At 38.6% G+C, this 17,729-nt stretch overlaps 1 protein-coding gene across 1 annotated transcript in view; it reads left to right on the forward strand.

The window, feature by feature from the left end:
* LOC129232663 (protein artichoke-like) overlaps positions 1–17,729 on the forward strand; it is a 54,378-nt gene that overhangs the window by 18,791 nt on the left and 17,858 nt on the right. Inside the window, exon 6 of the mRNA XM_054866795.1 lies at positions 3,086–3,218. Within this exon, the coding sequence (XP_054722770.1) occupies positions 3,086–3,218 (133 nt within the window). The remainder of the gene's footprint in view (positions 1–3,085; positions 3,219–17,729) is intronic.

The following is a 17,729-nucleotide window of genomic DNA, read 5'->3' on the forward strand; positions in this document are numbered from 1 at the left end:
CGCCTTGTTGCTATAGCAGTAGACAGGGGCAGACACTTCGGTGGTGGCTTTTCTCGTGATGTTCGGACAGTTCAATTGGCCGCAAAGAGAAATTAAAAAAAAAAAAACTTGGAGAAAAGAAAATGTAACGAACATGCTTCAAATAGGATCGGACATAAACCATTTTCATACATGTGTAGTAAAAAGTTCCATTTACTGCACGGATTTTTACAGAAATTCTAAGCACTGGAAAATTCCACCCCCCCCCCTTTTTTTGTGGAATTTCATTGTTTTGATGAAAATAAGAGGGATATTATACAGGGTGTTTCAAAATGAATAGCGGGGTTTTCACATGTTATAATATTTATTACACCAAACTTACAGCCACAAGATCAAATGAAAGAGAAACTCAAACAATTTTGTTTGTTGGCATCAGTGCGCATGCGCGCGGAATGTTTCTGTACTTCTTATCTGGATACTTTACAGCTATGGCTCTTCCCTCAACTGACACAAAATGAACCAGAAAACTTCATCTTTCAGCAAGATGGTGCGCCGCCTCAATGGCATAATGAGGTACGCGATTGGCTGCTTAACGTAACTGTACCCGACCGCTGGATTGGCCGTAAGGGGCCTAATGACAGGGCTTGTTTCCCATGGCCTCCACGGTCACCCGACCTAACGCCGTGTGATTTCTATCTTTGGGGGTTTATTAAGGACCGTGTGTATGTGCCTCCACTGCCAGCCGACCTTCCCGAATCCAGGAACAGGATTGAAACAGCTGTTGCAGCAATGACTAATGAGACACTCATCAAAGTTTGGGAAGAACTCGCATATCGTCTTGACGTGTGCCGAATGGTGCTCACATTGAACACTTGTAGGCTATTATGTAAAGCTGTTTGAGTTTCTCTTTCATTTGATATATCACTTGCGGCTGTAAGTTTGGTGTAATAAATAGTATAACATGTTAAAACTCCGCTATTCATTTTGAAACACCCTGTACTTCACATTACAGGGTTCGTACTCGGTTTCAGAAATAAAATGAAGGAGTTTTGGAGGAGTTTTGAAGGAGTAAAATCAGATTTTGAAGGAGTACTAATAGGCTGTCCTTAAATGTGATTGATGTCACTTTTTTTCAACATATTTGACCCCTTCCCCCTTTGTCACTCCTTGTCACATGCCATATTTTTTATAAACATGTTGTTATACTAACTGTGTGATGTCGCTTTTTGTCACCCACTCTCTTCGCCTTGTCACAATCTAATGAACCCGTCTCCCCCTCAAGGCATGACATCCCTTGTGGATGACCCGTTTTACAATATCATAACTGCAATTTTTTTTTTTACATAATCACTACATATTACTACTATATACATACATCTACTTATGTATTTTTACATATTTAAATAATAATTAGCCAAACTGACTTTTCTGCCGAGAGTGTGGTACAGGGAAAAGCAATAATCATAAAAGTTGACAAAATAGCCAAGAACCATTTAAGCATGATTTAATTCACTTACTAGCTGCGTGCCCGGCGTTGCACGGGCTACCTAAAAAATGTAAGAGCAGTCCAGTTGATGCTTTTGTAGTACACTGACACTAGTTTCTAACGCGTTAAGGAATAAATAAATGCGCGTAAAGCAAGGTTTAACTAAGGTTAGGTAACTAAAAATAAACTGCATGTAAATCACTCATTTACTTTACGACGTGCACGGTCCTCCTCGAAAATGAAAGTTATGTCATGTGACGCGTATTTAACAATCACGCTTGAACAAAAAAAAAAAAAAAAGCAAAATTTTGCTGCAGATTACGGCAAAATAATCGAAAAGTAAACAACTTAAACACCCTGATTACAGGAAAAGCCTTAAAACAAAAGCCTAATTTTATTTCTTTATATTCGAGAAAAAAAATTGCAACAGATGTTTCTTTTCAATGATTTTCTTCACGCTGTAAATTTTAATAAAAGCGTTCATCCGGAAAGTTGAGTTGAAGCACTGAATAATCATTTGAATGGAGGAAAGCCTTCGAAAAATATGGATTTTATTTTGAAATCTAAGAGTCATAATTAATAATTTTTAATGGATATCTCCGCTAATTATTATCGGAGGATTATGTTAAATAGCCAAACATGAAGACGGGAAGAAGACGAATCCATCGATACCTGGTTCGATGGTCAGTTCACTGTCGTTCGGGAGAAGAAGCTTGGACATAGATAGATAGATAGATACTCAGATTTTATATGTATAAGATGAAATGTCTTAGCCATCTAATTATATTCTCACCTTCAAATTTTAAGACTTCTATGACCAATTTGTTAATCACATCTTGATGAAAAAAAAATAAACGTACGAAATTAATACATTAAAATTGCTCCTATACCTTCACCCTTGTGACGAAGTTAAGTTGTTGATCGAAGTTGGTCTTCTTATCTTAAGAAAGACATTAATGTATTGGAAAGGGTTCAAAGGCGAGCTACAAGGCTAATAAATGGACTTTCTCACTTAGACTATGATTCCAGGCTTAGAAGGTTAAAAATGTACAGTCTCGAGCAAAGAAGAGACCGAGGGGACATGATTCAGCTGTTTAAATGTATTAAAATGAAAGATGTTACGGGGCTGAAGTTTAGCACTGAAAACAGGACAAGGGGTCGTTTAAATCTCAGGCTAACATGGATATTAGGAAAAATGATTGTTTTAGCGGGGTAGTGGAACCTCGGAACAGTTTACCGGAAGAGGTGGTCACGAGCAAGGGAGTAGATAGCTTTAAGAGGGCCATTGATCCTCACTGGGGATTGCAAATTGACTAGGACCAGTCTAGCTGGGCCCAGAGCCTGTTGCTGGTCGTCACTTTTGTATTTGTATTTGTATTTTAAGTAACTGTCATAGAGGAAGATTATGTAGTCTTGAACTAAAAAAAGAAAGAGTTTTGAAGGAGTTAAAAATGAAATGAAGGAGTTTGAAGGGCCCTTCGAAAAAAACTTCTTAAATAAAGGAGTTTTGAAGGAGCGTACGAACTCTGTCATTAGGAACTACAGGAGAAGGTATCGGGATTCGGGAGGGTGACTTATAGAGTAGAGTTGAGATGTAACGAACTTCTCCATTCGATTCAGGGAACCCCCTGGACTGCGGAGAGGCGCTGCGCTGGATCTGTGACTACAGGACGGACGCTGTGCTGGGAACTTGCAAGACGCCGCCGGAGAAGCAGTGGCAGGAAATCGAGGACTTCTGTTTCAAGCCCGGGACGAAATGAATCCAAAACTGTCAATAGCTGCGTCATGGAAAAAAATAATAATAATAAAATTAATTTGATTTTTTACATCTTGAATTCAAATTATGTTTTTCGCAATCACGAGTGTGTGTATGTCGGCGTGTGTGTTTGTGTTGGCATAAGTGTGTGAGTGGTTGTGTGCATGTGGGGGGGTATGTGTATGTGTGTAGGCATAAGTGTGTGAGTAGTTGTGTGTATGTGGGGGGGGGGTATGCGTATGTGTGTAGGCATATGTGTTTGTGTCTGTGTGCAGGCATAAGTGTGTGAGTAGTTGTGTGTAGGTGTGTGTGTATGTGTAGGCGTCTGTATGTATGCGTGTGTGTAGGTGTAGGTGTAGGTGTATGTGCGTGTATGTGTTTGTGTGTGTATGTGTGCGTGTGCGTGTGTAGTTGTGCAGGCATGAATGTGTGAGTAGTTGTGTGTAGGTGTAGGTGTATGTGCGTGTATGTGTTTGTGCGTGTGCGTGTGTAGTTGTGCAGGCACGAATGTGTGTGTAGTTGTGTGTAGGTGTGTGTGTATGTGTAGGTGTCTGTATGTATGCGTGTGTGTAGGTGTATGTGTGTGTAGGTGTGTGTAGGTGTATGTGTGTGTACGTGTGTGTATGTAGTTGTGTATGTATGCGCGTGTGTGTAGTACATGGACGCAACCTGGAGACGGCTTTCGCTAGAGGAGCAGCATCGTGAGGCCAGTCGACGGTGATGGTGCGGAGTGTGGCGGCGAGAAAATAAAATGATAGGACATCAAAACAGTCAAGTGAGAACAATAAGCAATCGTGATTGCTCAAAAAAGTTTCGTCTTTCTGATGTTTATTCATTCATGTGCTCTGTATTTTTGAAGGCTAGAATAGAAATTAAAGCTTAATATGATTGTGTTGGGTGCGTTGATCTAGAGCCCCTATAACTTTAGAGGCCGACGCATCCGACATTTTGGAGCAAGAAGGAAAGCTACCTTTATTGGCAATCCTTCGCCAAACGGGAACGAGAGAGTCGGAGAGCGAAGGTGAACATTGGCGAAATTTTGGAAAAAGTTGGCGTCGTTTCCAAGCTGCCAGTCACTTCGCGGGCTATTAATAGGGAAGTTGCAACCTATTAAATGTTCATATTTTGGCTATTGGATATTGTTAATTGACCCTCAAAACCAAAAAATTCACCATCGCCGAATTTTAAAACGCTGTGGTTGATTTTTAATGAACTTTTAAAAATCCACGCACAAAAGTGCGCGCTTCTGAAACGTCACGAGCCTACGTCTCAGGGCGCGAATGGGCAGCCTTCCGCCGAAGATCCCTTGTTTTCGCTAGGGACGTTTTGAGCGCGCTGATATTTTTATTTTTTAGAAACTCAATAATCCTTTTGAACACACTATGGAGACCGGATTCGTTAAAGCACAATCTAAATAATCTTCCTCGTGTAACATCAATGATTTTATTCGAATATTTCCGAGAGGATGAGAGGTTTAATGTTCCAGAAATGCGAGGAGTTAAGCCTTTTACGTTTCGTCTTCGAAGTCGAATGCGTGACCTTTGGCTTCTCCCCTATCGGAAGAGGGCATGAAGTCACTTCCTATGCCATCTGATGTCACAGGCGCTTGAACTTTAAAAATTAATTTAAAAAAAACTACTTATCGTATCGCAAAAATGTTTTCACCTATGATGTTCATACATGTTACTCTATCATATAAAAATAAAATTGAAAAATCGAAAACTTCCCTATTATCCATTTCTTTTTTCTTTCTGCATCTGCTGGAAATCAGAAGAGCTGAAATCCTTTTCTGGAGCTGTTTGCACAATTAACAGCAGAACAACCACCCATTCGACTCAATTTAGCGCATGCTAAAGGAATGTAAACATCAGCAGCAATGCTATCGCTACGAAACACTGGATCAGGTTTGCTCCAAAATGGCGGATGCATCGGCTCCTGCACTACGGGCCTTACATTGGTCTGCAGACCTTTTCCACACCGTACAGTTGAAAGTTTAGGAACGCTCTAAGGTATTGCTGTAAAACGGAGTGTTAACAGTTAGAGAAAAATTTTACAGCAAATTGTAAGGAGAAAGGTTTTTTTGTACTTGCCAAAAAATAGTGCCCACGTACAAATCTTTATTTTTGAATGCAAGTCCTATTATGATACATGATGGTATTCGAATATGTCACAAATAAAAGCTTAATTTTTTTGATTCCGGAAATAGCGTTCAAATAAGTGCCTAAAAATCCCCCATGAATGAAGCATTTTCAATTTTTCGCCAAACTAATCAAAACAAAAGGGTTGCCAAAATCCAAACTGCTGAATCTCAAAATTTAAATTTTAGACAAAACAAGATATTAGTCATGACTGAAAGGAACATGAAAATGAAAAAAAAAATAATAATAATTTCAATTTTGACATTTTGAATTCAAATTATGTTATTCGCAATCACGTGTTTTTTGCGTGTGTGCAGGCATGTGTGTTTGTGTGTGTGGGTATGCGTGCATGTAGGCGTGTGTGTGTATGTGTGTGGGTATGTGTGTGTAGGTGCGTGTGTTTGTGTCTGTGTGCAGGCATGAGTGTGTGTGCAGGCGTGTATGTGTGTGTAAGTGTGTGTGCAGGCGTATATGTGTGTGTAAGTGTGTGTGCAGGCGTATATGTGTGTGTGTGTGTAGGCCTGTGTTTGTGTCTGTGTGCAGACATGAGTGTGTGGGTATGTGTGTGTGGGTATATGTATGAGTGTAAGTGTAGGATATGGACGAAACCTGGAGACGGTTTTCGCTACAGCAGCAGCATCGTGAAGAGCCGTTCGACGGTGATGCTGCGGAGGGTGCTGGTGAGAAAATAAAATCAGCCTAACGCCAAAAACAGTCAAATGAAAGCAATAAGCAATCGTGATTGCTCAAAAAAAAAAAAGAAGAAAGAATGTCAAATTATATTTAACTAAGCGTTTGAAATCTAAAATATTCTTTCAGATTTTTTTTAAAAAAAATTGAATTTTGACATCTGGAACTTAAATTATATATTTCGCAATCACGAGAGTGTGGGTTACCTAGGCGTGTGTGCAGGCATGAGTGTGTGAGTATGAGTGTGTGGGTATGTATGTGTGTGGATGTGTAGGTGTGTGTGAAGGTGTGCACGTATGCGTGTGTGTGTGTAGGATATGGACGCAACCTGGAGACGGTTTCCGCTGGAGGAGCCGGTCGAAGGAGGTGCTGCTGAAGAAGGCGGTTGGAAAATAAAATCATAGGACCTCACAATAGTCAATTGAGAACAATAGGCAATGTGATTGCTCAAAAAACGAGCTGATGTGTGCATCACATGACTTCCTTTGACTCCAATTTAATGTCATTTCCCCATTACTGGCATTTTCAATGTGATTCAATTGTTTACTCACTAAATATCACCAACAGTGGCCAAACTGAAACCAAATTTAAAAAAATAAATAAATAAATAAATAAAAATGCCCACATTTGTCGCCAAGTTGGCGACAAAACTTGGCGACCAAAAGTTTGGTGATATATCGCCAAGTGTTCGACAAATTATAACACCACTTGAGTTTACATCGAAATTAACAATGATTTCCCCCCAAAAAGGAGCAAAAGACCCCCCCTAAAAACATCCGAATGCAACCAAAATTGAAGGTGCACAACTAGACCAGAACTAGGAGTCTAAGTACCAAATTTCAACTTTCTAGGACATCCCGTTTTTGAGTTATGCGAGATACATACGCACATACGCACATACATACGTACATACGGGCGTCACGAGAAAATTCGTTGTAATTAACTCGTGGGTCATTAAAATGGATATTTCGGGTGTCTGTACGTTCCTAGGCAGAAATCCACATGTGATCGGGTCGAAAAAGAAACTCAACATTCATTCGGGGGTGAGAAAAGTGGAAATGAAGGTAGACTTTTGAGTGAAAATGTTTTCGCGAATACAATACTTCCTTTTTTGTAAAAGGAAGTAAAAAAGGCCATTCAGCGATCCATAGTCTAGCACGCACGGTGGGGAGCTGGTTGGTCGGTTGATCAGCGCTGGCTAACGGTAGAAATTGGTCAGGAATGGAGGGTTGGCAACGAACGATGAGCCAACGATGGTCGTACTGATTCTGGGCATCGTTAGATTAACCGTGAATAGTTGCGATGAGCCATCAAATCTTTAGGCACATGGTTCGTTGGGTAACGGTTGCCAAAGCGGACCGGACATTGCCTACCGTTGGCCAACCATAATTAGGACCGTGGTAGCCCGATCGGTAGAGTGTCGGATTCGGGGTCGGAGGGTCCTGAGTTCGAACCTCGATGGTCGAAGACCCACCGTCGTCATTAAAGGGGACTGGGCGACGTTAAATAGGCTCGTGGACTCAATGTCCTCCAAGTGAAACGATACCTCTGGGGGTGCTAGTACTGGGTAGCTATTAACTCCTGGACTAGTTCTAAATTCTCATTAACGGTTCGATCCGGTGATGGTGCTGCCATCCATCGGTATAAAAAAATAATGGAGGCAAGGCACTTAGTATGCAGTCCTCGACATAAATACAGTTGTAGTCAGTTGTGACTCTGAATAGGAATAGGAATAGTTGCGAACGGCCATCGTTTGGAAAGGCAGTGTAGCAGATCGTTGGCAAATGGTCCGTTGGGTAACGGTTGCCAAAGCGGACCGGACATTGCCTACCGTTGGCCAACCATAAGCTCCACCGTTGACCAACCATCTCCCAACCGATTGTGTTACTAGGGACATGAAAAATTCCTTTAAAATATAAATTAAAATCTGAGTAAGAGCTCAAACCGCAACAGCTACTAAAAGCTATGAGACATTTTTTTGCAGTTACCATCATTGCTCCTCACTTTTATTAGAGGAATTATTACCTTAATGAAATTTTATTGTGAATGGCTTCTCTCAATCTCCCCCCCCCCTCCGTCTCGCATTTTCGAATTTTTTTTATAATGTTTAATTATTTGTCAGATTTTTTTTTTTTTTTACGAAACTTTGGTTCTAGTTATGGCTGGTCTTGTTTCATTAACTCAGCGGCTATTTTTAAATTTTAGCAACAATGTTTTTGACAAGCAGATAAGCAATTTGTTTGGAATAGTTTGGCAACACATTTTGGACACGCGACAAGTGTTCCCGTAATGATTATTTTCCCGCGTAAAGCGTTCTCAGTGATCTTTCAAAGAAATCCCAACTAAGAAATGCGCCATGCTGAGGTAAGATTTGAAAAATTACTGTAGATTAGGAACTACTTTGATATACCCCCCCCCCCCCAAATCGGTAATTTGGCGACTTTTTTTCCTCGCCAAGCAAAATACCTGTTATTGTTGCCACAAAACTTTTAAAAACTCAAAAAATGGAACAAAATACAAGAAAATATTAAATTTGGCAATAGCAAAAACCTAAAAGCTGAAAAAACTAAATTGGCAAAACCAAAATAAGAAACATCCTCCTAAAAAGTCCGTAAGGAGTGCCAGATTTGGCGCGTAATTTTTGGGGGGTGGTATATCAAAGCTTTACCGTAAATTACACCGTAATCAACGTTTGTTTACAGCTTATGTTGATTATGGTACAGCACCAGATGAGGGCAACTTCCCCCTTCCAATATATGAGTCATTCAAAATAAAACCAAAATTTTTTTCGAAGATTCATATTGACCGTTGCTTCAATTTCTAAACTTTATGTTTGATTTTGAAAATGTCTTATTTCTTCTTTGGCAGTTCATTGAAAAGGCAAAGTTTCTGGTGTTTAGCTGGGTGACAGTCACAATACTGCTATAAAGATGACGTATGAACAGTGCCGAAAACATTTCCTTGATATACCCCCCCCCCCCCCCCCAAAAAAAAAAAAAAAAAAAAAAAAAATTACGCGCCAAATCTGGCACTCCATACGGACTTTTTAGGGCTGCTGTTTCTTATTTTGGTGTTGCCAATTTAGGTATTTTCAGCTTTTAGGTTTTTGCTGTTGCCAAATTTAATTTTTTCTTGTATTTTGTACTTTTTTTTTTGGAGTTTTTTTTAAACATTTTGCGGCAACAATTTTTGGATTTCATATATGTTTTAGCACCATTGGGAAGATTTCGATAACTGGGAAGCTGGCAATCTTTCTTTATTGGCGTCAATTTTTGGCTCCAGCGCCTGCACGAGAGGTATTTTTGTTTGCAAATCTACTATTCACATAGGGTTACTATAAATCAGCAGGGTTACCAAAGTTAAATTATTAACGCCAAAAATTGACGCCAATAAAGAAAGATCGCCAGATTCCCAATTATCGAAATATCCCCGCACCATTTCATTCATTCGCCATTTCTTTGTGAAGTGATCAAGCAGAATTCTGACTTGCTGTATTTTGCTGCAAATCTGGTTGGATTGTTGAAGGCTGCAGTGTGTAAGAAACGGGGGTCTGGTATGAAACAGAAGTTGAAGAAGTCGTATTCGGCTAGATTTGTGTACGTCTGTCGCAAAATGGTAGGTGGTAATCAGTGCAACACTGAAATGTCGATAAGGCACAATTCTTGGTTTTCGAAGTCTAAGCTTAGGTTATTTCAGGTTTTGTTGATCACGTATGAGATTTTGAGAGGCACTGAGACAGGTAGGATTGGTCAAAAGGCGCCAAAAACAGGTATTTTGCTTGGCGAGGGAAAAAGTCGCCAAATTTCCGATTGGGGGGGGGGGGGGTATATCAAAGTAGTTCCTCTTTTTTCCACAAATTTCTCCATACGACCCCCTCCTCATACACCGAGAAGAGTTTAATAAAATTCAGAAAAGTGCCCTTTCGGCATTTCAGAATTTATCAAAAAAAGAGGGGGGGGGGGGGTGCGAAGAGCAAAAAGAAAAAAATCTCCCGGGATCTGGATACGTCCTTAGGGGGGCAATAAATAGAATTGTGTGCGACATTTGTTTACCTTGTGGGTATTTTTATTTTCTAGGTACGTCACTTGGCACTTTTCTAACTTTGGCGATTATTTTTCATTTTATTCATTGCCGCCGCATTTCGTCAAAGTTACATAATAGGAATTACTTAATTGGCACTTATTTTGGCACCACAGTAATTTTGTCTTTTCTAAATGAGCACTTAAACAACATCAGCCACTGAATGAGACTAAAAGTTCCAATGAAATGAAAAATATCCTAGGAACTATAACTAAGTTAAGTAATTAAAAAGTAAAATAGACCACCACATGAAAAAAAAGCTATTAAATGGTATGAAAAGTTCGATTGAAACAATCCGCCAAACTTTCATCAAAACTTGAAATTAGAAATGGAAGGGGGCAAGGGAAATCATCAAAATGTAGAACACTTGGCACTTTTTCAAAATTTTTCACCAAACTAGTCCAAACGAAGTGGTTACCTGCTTGTCAAGCGTTGCGCTGAAATTCAAAACTTACTGTTCAATTTGTAAACGAAACAAACTAATAAAAAAAAAATTAATTTGAATTTTGACATATTGAATTCAAATTATGTTTTTCGCAATCACGAGTGTGTGTATGTAGGCATGTATGTTTGTGTGTGTGGGGGGGGGGGTTGTGCGTACGGGGTATGTGTGTTTGTGTCTGTGTGCTGGCATAAGTGTGGGGGGGTATGTGTGTGGGGGGGGTATGTGTATGTGTGTATAGGCATATGTGTTTGTGTCTGTGTGCAGGCAGGAATGTGTGGGTAGTTGTGTGTATGTGTGTGTATGTATGCGTATGTGTATGTCGAAATATGTGTTTGTGTCTGTGTGCAGGCATGAATGTGTGGGTAGTTGTGTGTATGTGTGTGTATGTATGCGTGTGTGTTTGTGTGTGTATGTGTTTGTGTGTGTAGGTGTATATGTGTCTAGGTGTATGTGCGCGAGTGTGTGTAGTTGTGTATGTGTGTGCATGTGTGTAGGACATGGATGCAACCTAGAGACGGCTTTCGCTATAGGTGCAACATCGTGAGGAGCCCGCCTGTCCACGGTGATGGTGCAGAGGGTGGCGGTGGGAAAAATCAAAGAAACGTCAAAAACAGTCAAATGAAAGCAATAAGCAATCGTGATTGCTCAACAAGCCTAAAAATTACGTTAGAATGAAAAAAATCCCGCCAAATGATTAAATCAAGCAATAAAAAAATCAAATATTGCAACAAATAAATAAAAGCACGTTCCTTACTAACATGAAAAGTTCCATTAGAATTCCAAACTAAAGTATGAGGAGCAAAAATGGCTACAGCTATTTGAGCAATAGGAAAGTGTTTCGCCAATTTGGCATGTTCCACACAATGACAATTTTTCTACGGAAAACAGTTTATTATCTCCCGTTTCGCCTACATTTAAAATTCCCCCCCCCCCTGTTTTTGAGTTTCAATCTTGCCTACCATCAAAAGGTAAGATTGAAACTCAAAAACAGGGGGAGGGGGGATTTCGCGTCTGCGAAACGGCGGAGAACGACATGGCGAGACATAAACGTAATTCTTCGATTTTTGTCAAAGGAAAACGGAAAAAAGTCGCCAAGTCTAGTGACATACCTGTAAGAAAAGAAAAATACGTTTTCCGTGTTTGTCTTCACAAAAACGGGATGACGTTGAAGGATGAAAATTCGTATGTAGAGACTTCGTGGGGTTAGAGGCGTAGTGCTCTTTCCCATTTAGCAGCAGTCGTTGTGATGTTCAAGAGATCTGTAAGTGTATTGTTTTTCGGAATTACGATGTACACAGTGGCCCGGAAGGAACTACTTTGATATACCCCCCAAAATCGGAAATTCGGCGACTTTTTTTCTCGTCAAGCAAAATACCTGTTTTATGGCTCAAAATTCCCTGAAACTTTTCAACAGCACTACATACAATAGGAATATTAAAAGCTAAAAATAATGAATAGAAAAAAATATAATTGGAAAATACAACCAGATTTGCAGCAAAATACAACAAGTCAGAAATCTGCTTGATCACTTCACAAAGAAATGGCGAATGAATGAAATGGCGCTAAAACATGTATGAAATCCAGAAATTGTTGCCACAAAACTTTTTTAAAAAAAACTCAAAAAATGGCAAAAAATACAAGAAAATACTAAATTTGGCAACAACAAAAACCTAAAAGCTGAAAAAACCTAAATTGGCAACACCAAAATAAGAAACAGCAACCCTAAAAAGTCCGTAGGGAGTGCCAGATTTGGCGCGTAATTTTTGGGGGGTATATCAAAGTTATACCGCCCGGAATTGTGCGTCCTCCCCCCCCCTCCTAACTTCCAACATTACCCAAGAAATGGTTGAATGTTTGTTATTCACAGTTGCCTACAAGTCTTAAGACTCATAAACGTCGGTAGAACACCATCCATGTCGTAACACGGCTGAGTTCTGCACCATGTTCTCACAAGTGTTTTGCGGCAAAACACCTGCAAGAACGTAGAGGAGCTGCGTTACGACACGAATGGTGTTCCATCAACGTTTATGATTATTAATACTTCAAGGCAACTGTGTATAACAAACAATCAACCACTTTTTATCTAAATGTATGTATGTGTTGAAAAAAATGTGGCGTTACGCTCACTTTCGAACCACATCGTGCATCTCAGTGCAAAGTGAAGTAACGTCTTAAATTGAGGATCACTTGGCGATATATCGCCAAACTTATGGTTGCCAATGTTTTTTGCCACACACATTTTTTTTTTTTAGTAATCATATTGCTTATTGTTCTCATTTGACTGTTTTGATGTTCCTATGATTTTATTTTCCCCCCGTCTCCCTCTGCAGCACCGCCGTTGACCGGCTCCTCACGATGCTGCTCCTATAGCGTAAACCGTCTCCAGGTTGCGTCCGTATCCTACATACACACACCTACACACACACACACACACACACACACACACACATACCCACACACTCACGCCTGTACACAGACACAAACACACACGCCTACACAGACACGCATACATGCACACACACACACCACAACACGCACACACATACCCACATACTCATACCCCACACAGACACAAACACACACGCCTACATACATACATACATACACTCGTGATTGTGAAAAACATAATTTGAATTCTAGATGTTCAATTTTTTTTTTTTTTTGCATTCTCTTAACAGGCGGCCACAGCTCAAGCAACGTATCGTTGGGGATAATCTAACCTTACAGCACTATGAAGACTACACAGATTCTAATCACAACATTGCGACGCTACCAGGCTAGATTTGCCTCAACTACAGTTATTCAATGGATGGCTTCACTTACGTTACATATATACGTACAGAGCATAGACTAATAATAAGAGTAGAGCGAGCTTTCCCAGACTTGCTGATGAACAAATGGGTTCATGGATACATCATGTGACTGGTGGGAGGCTTGGCGAAAACTTTGGCAGCATGGTTGCTAGATGGCAACATTATCTATAGTTTGGCACTCGACATGTATTTTAAGACGTAATGTGTTTTCATTATAATTTTTTTCCAGGTGCAGAGATTGAACTGTTTTTCTTTTGGTTATTATTTTGGAATTATTTTGACATTAGTCATTAGTTTTTGATCACAGTTTTCAGTCACTTTTATTTCATTCGGAACTGCTACGTCAGCGTTGGCGTGAATGTAATGGCGTAAACGTTTTGCGTTAACTCAAAAATGTACTAATCGGTATCTTAAATTGAAATGGTAGGCAAAAATCTTACCGTTTGCCGATTCTTTTTGGGGGCTTGCATCTTTTTAATGGCTTAGAGAGTTATTGAAATGGACTAAAGAAAATGCACAATACTATCTAAACGAAAAACTCACTATATTAACAAAATATTTACAACTTAGAATAACAAATTTACAAATCGGACTCCATAAATATTCCGCGTTCCATCCATTCTATTTATTTTATTTCTCGCGGGCGTTGATCGTTTGCTACGATCGACGCCCGCTGTTGCTAGGATATCCACTAGTCACATGGTTTGGTTCATGAGCAGCAAGGGGTTGCCATAGCTCGGTCTATTCTTATTATTAGTCTATGGTACAGAGCAATTGATTACAGGGACGCCATCTGTTGAGTAACTTAAATAACTGAGTGGTAGATAATGGGAGAATACCCTTTTTTCCCCCATCCAACAGGTGTCCTGTCTATTTAAAGATGATGATGATGATGTTACGGGGACTGCAGCTGCTTATTTGGTTCTCAGCAGGCCTCTCACACGGCATGGAGTACGTGGAAAAGCAATGTCCACCACAAGAATCGATCAAACATTGCTCTTGCAGTGTAACCGGTGAAGGTATGTAGCGAACGAAACAGAAAAAGAATGTGACAAATGACAATCCTCGTTGTCGAGATGGCAAGCAGGTTTTGAAACAAACTATTTATATTTTTAGTTCAAAAATTTCGCAAAATTTTTAATATACCTTTTCATATTTATAATTCACAGTAAATATGAAACAAAAATAAATAATGCATTGTAACACTTTGAAAGTAATGCCACAATACACGAAAGCAGCATCAAAAAATAAATTATCCAACGCAACGGTAAGAAATGTACAGCATTGTAATATCAAACGAGCTGACGTGTGCATCACATGACTTCCTTTTACTCCAATTTAATGTCATTTTCCCATTGTTGACAATTTTAATGTGATTCAATTGTTCACTCTCTAAATATCACCAACACTGGCCAAACTGAAACCAGATTTGAAAAATAAATAAATAAATAAATAAAAATGCCTACATTTGTCGCCAAGTTGGCGACAAAACTTTGGCGACCAAAGACTGGTGATATATCGCCAAGTGTCCGACAAATTATAACACCACTTGAGTTTAAATGGAAATTAACAATGATTTCCCCCCAAAAAGGGGCAAAAGACCCCCTTAGGAACATCCGAATGCAACCAAAAGGAAAGGTGCACAACGAGACCACACTAGGAGTCCACGTACCAAATTTCAACTTTCTAGGGCATACTGTTTTTGAGTTATGTGAGATACATACGCACATACGCACGTACATACAGACGTCACGAGAAAACTCGTCGTAATTAACTCGGGGGTCGTCAAAATGGATATTTCGGGTGTCTGTACGTTCCTAGGCACACATCCACGTGTGGTCGGGTCGAAAAAAAACTCGACATTCATTCGGGGGTGAGCAAAATGGAAATGAAGGCCGATTTTTGAGTGAAATTTTTTTCGCGAATACAATACTTCCTTTTTTGTAAAAGGAAGTAAAAATAATAGATACTGTAAAAAACCACTGCCATACTAAAAGTTTTTTTAAAAAGTATATTTATTTTAAAGACAAAATGAAAAAGAGAAAAACGAATACCCAAAATAAAATCAGGTAAAAATCTGTGTTATAAGATAGTCTAAAGTTTGACATGATTTAAAAATCATTATCTTATCTAAGCGTTTTAAGAAGTCCAAGAAACGATTAAGATAAAGTAATGAAATTTGGAGCATATCTTTTTCAAACACTTTATTTTGTATATTATTCGACAAATTTGACAAAAAAAAAAAAAAAAAAAACGTTTACTGCAAAAAATAGGATTTTTTAAAAAAAGTATCTTTGAATTTTACGAAATTTTTCTTCAAATATTTTCTATTTTTTATTGAATTAATATTTTTTAAATCGCCTAATAAAAATTAAAGCTTAGATAATTGTGCATAATTATTGGAAAAAAAATTGAGCAAGATTATTTTGAGTTTTAGCGATTTGAAGCAACCCTATATTTTTCAAAAAAGAAAAATAAATAAATTTCAGTAGTTTTTTTTTTTTTTTTTTTAAATATTTATGTCGTGATTTTGTTAGTTGAATAGATCAGAGCAAAAAATTTCAAAACTCTAATCTTTTTATTTTTTATTTATTTATTTATTTTATTTATTTATTTTTATTTTTTTATTTTTTATTTATTTATTTATTTATTTTATTTATTTTTTTTTTTTTTGAAAATGTGTCCTGCCCCCCCTCCCCTTAAACAATGTTACAAATGCATACAGACTTATCAAAGGTGAATTCCCAGATTCGCCCACATTTAAAATTACCTTATTAGTACATCTTATCAACAAGTACAAATAATATCTAATAAGAAATTGAAAAAAAAAAAAAAAAAATGATTAAGAGAGATTGTTTCAGATGATATTGCTGAAAAATTCTCTCAAAACACAGCTACTGCTCGAGTAAAATTGAGTAAGAGCTAAAAATATGATTTTTGAAAAAACCTTTTTGTGCGGTTAAAAAAATAATTCAGAATTTTGGTTGATGTCCGGCAGTAAGTATATGAGTCATTCTTACCCATATGGTATGACTCGGCTCAGTGCTACTTTATTTATGACTAGTGGTACCCGCACGGCTTTGCCCGTAATAGAAAAATTAAAAGGTCTTTTGGTTCGCCTGTATTTACAAATAATGTATGGTGAATTTTCTCGCCAATTGGCTTGTGCCCATGTTACGGTTCCGCGCTACGATAATTTCGTATCTCGCCCATTGGCTTGTGCCCATGTTACGGTTCCACGCTATGATAATTTCGTATCTCGCCAATTGGCTTGTGCCCATCTTACGGTTCCACGTTATGATCATTTCGTATCTCGCCCATTGGCTTGTGCCCATGTTACGGTTCCACGTTATGTTCATTTCGTAATTTACTCGTCCGTCTTATGATAGTTTTGTTCTTAAAATTGGAATAGAAAAAGAACCACATCGAATTTTCGAAGCATCGCTTCCAGGTGCACACCCCCATGCTACAAACTAACTCTGTGCCAGATTTCATGAAAATCGGCCGAACGGTCTAGGCGCTATGCTCGTCACAGAAATCCTGACAGACAGAGATTCGGACAGAGAGAGATCCTGACAGAGAGACTTTCTGCTCTATTATTAGTAAAGAAAATGTTCAATCTCCGATTTAGTTATTCAATTAATTAATTACAGACCGATAAAACGTTTACATCTATATGACATTCAGTGAAATGCAAAGATATCCGTAACGTTCTTCATTTTGTTGTCACCTAAACTTTTAAGAAAAAAAATACTCCCAAATGAGTTGCTCCAATGGATACTTTTGTACTGGTGATTTTACTTGACTATTTTTCAGAGACTTCAGGCTCCTACAGGGTTCGTACTCAATTTCAGAAATAAAATGAAGGAGTTTTGGAGGAGTTTCGAAGGAGTAAAATGAGATTTTGAAGGAGTACTAATGGGCCGTCCTTAAATGAGGTCACTTTTTTTTTTAAACATATTCGGTTCCCTTTCCCTTTGTCTCAATGTGTTACACTTCACACCTTACTACTCTTACTATTGTCACATGTCATATTTTTTATAAACATCTTATACATATAAAATCTGAGTATCTATCTATATGTCCAAGCTTCTTCTCCCGAACGACAGTGAACTGACCATCGAACCAGGTATCGATGGATTCGTCATCTTCCCGTCTTCATGTTTGGCTATTTAACATAATTCTCCGATAATAATTAGCGGAGATATCAATTAAAAACTTTTAATTATGACTCTTAGATCTCAAAATCAAATCCCTATTTTTCGAAGGCTTTCCTCCATTCAAATTATTATTCAGTGCTTCAACTCAACTTTCCGGATGAACGCTTTTATTAAAATTTACA

This window comes from Uloborus diversus, unplaced genomic scaffold (assembly GCF_026930045.1).
Source record: "Uloborus diversus isolate 005 unplaced genomic scaffold, Udiv.v.3.1 scaffold_13, whole genome shotgun sequence".
In the NCBI taxonomy this organism is placed as follows: domain Eukaryota; kingdom Metazoa; phylum Arthropoda; class Arachnida; order Araneae; family Uloboridae; genus Uloborus; species Uloborus diversus.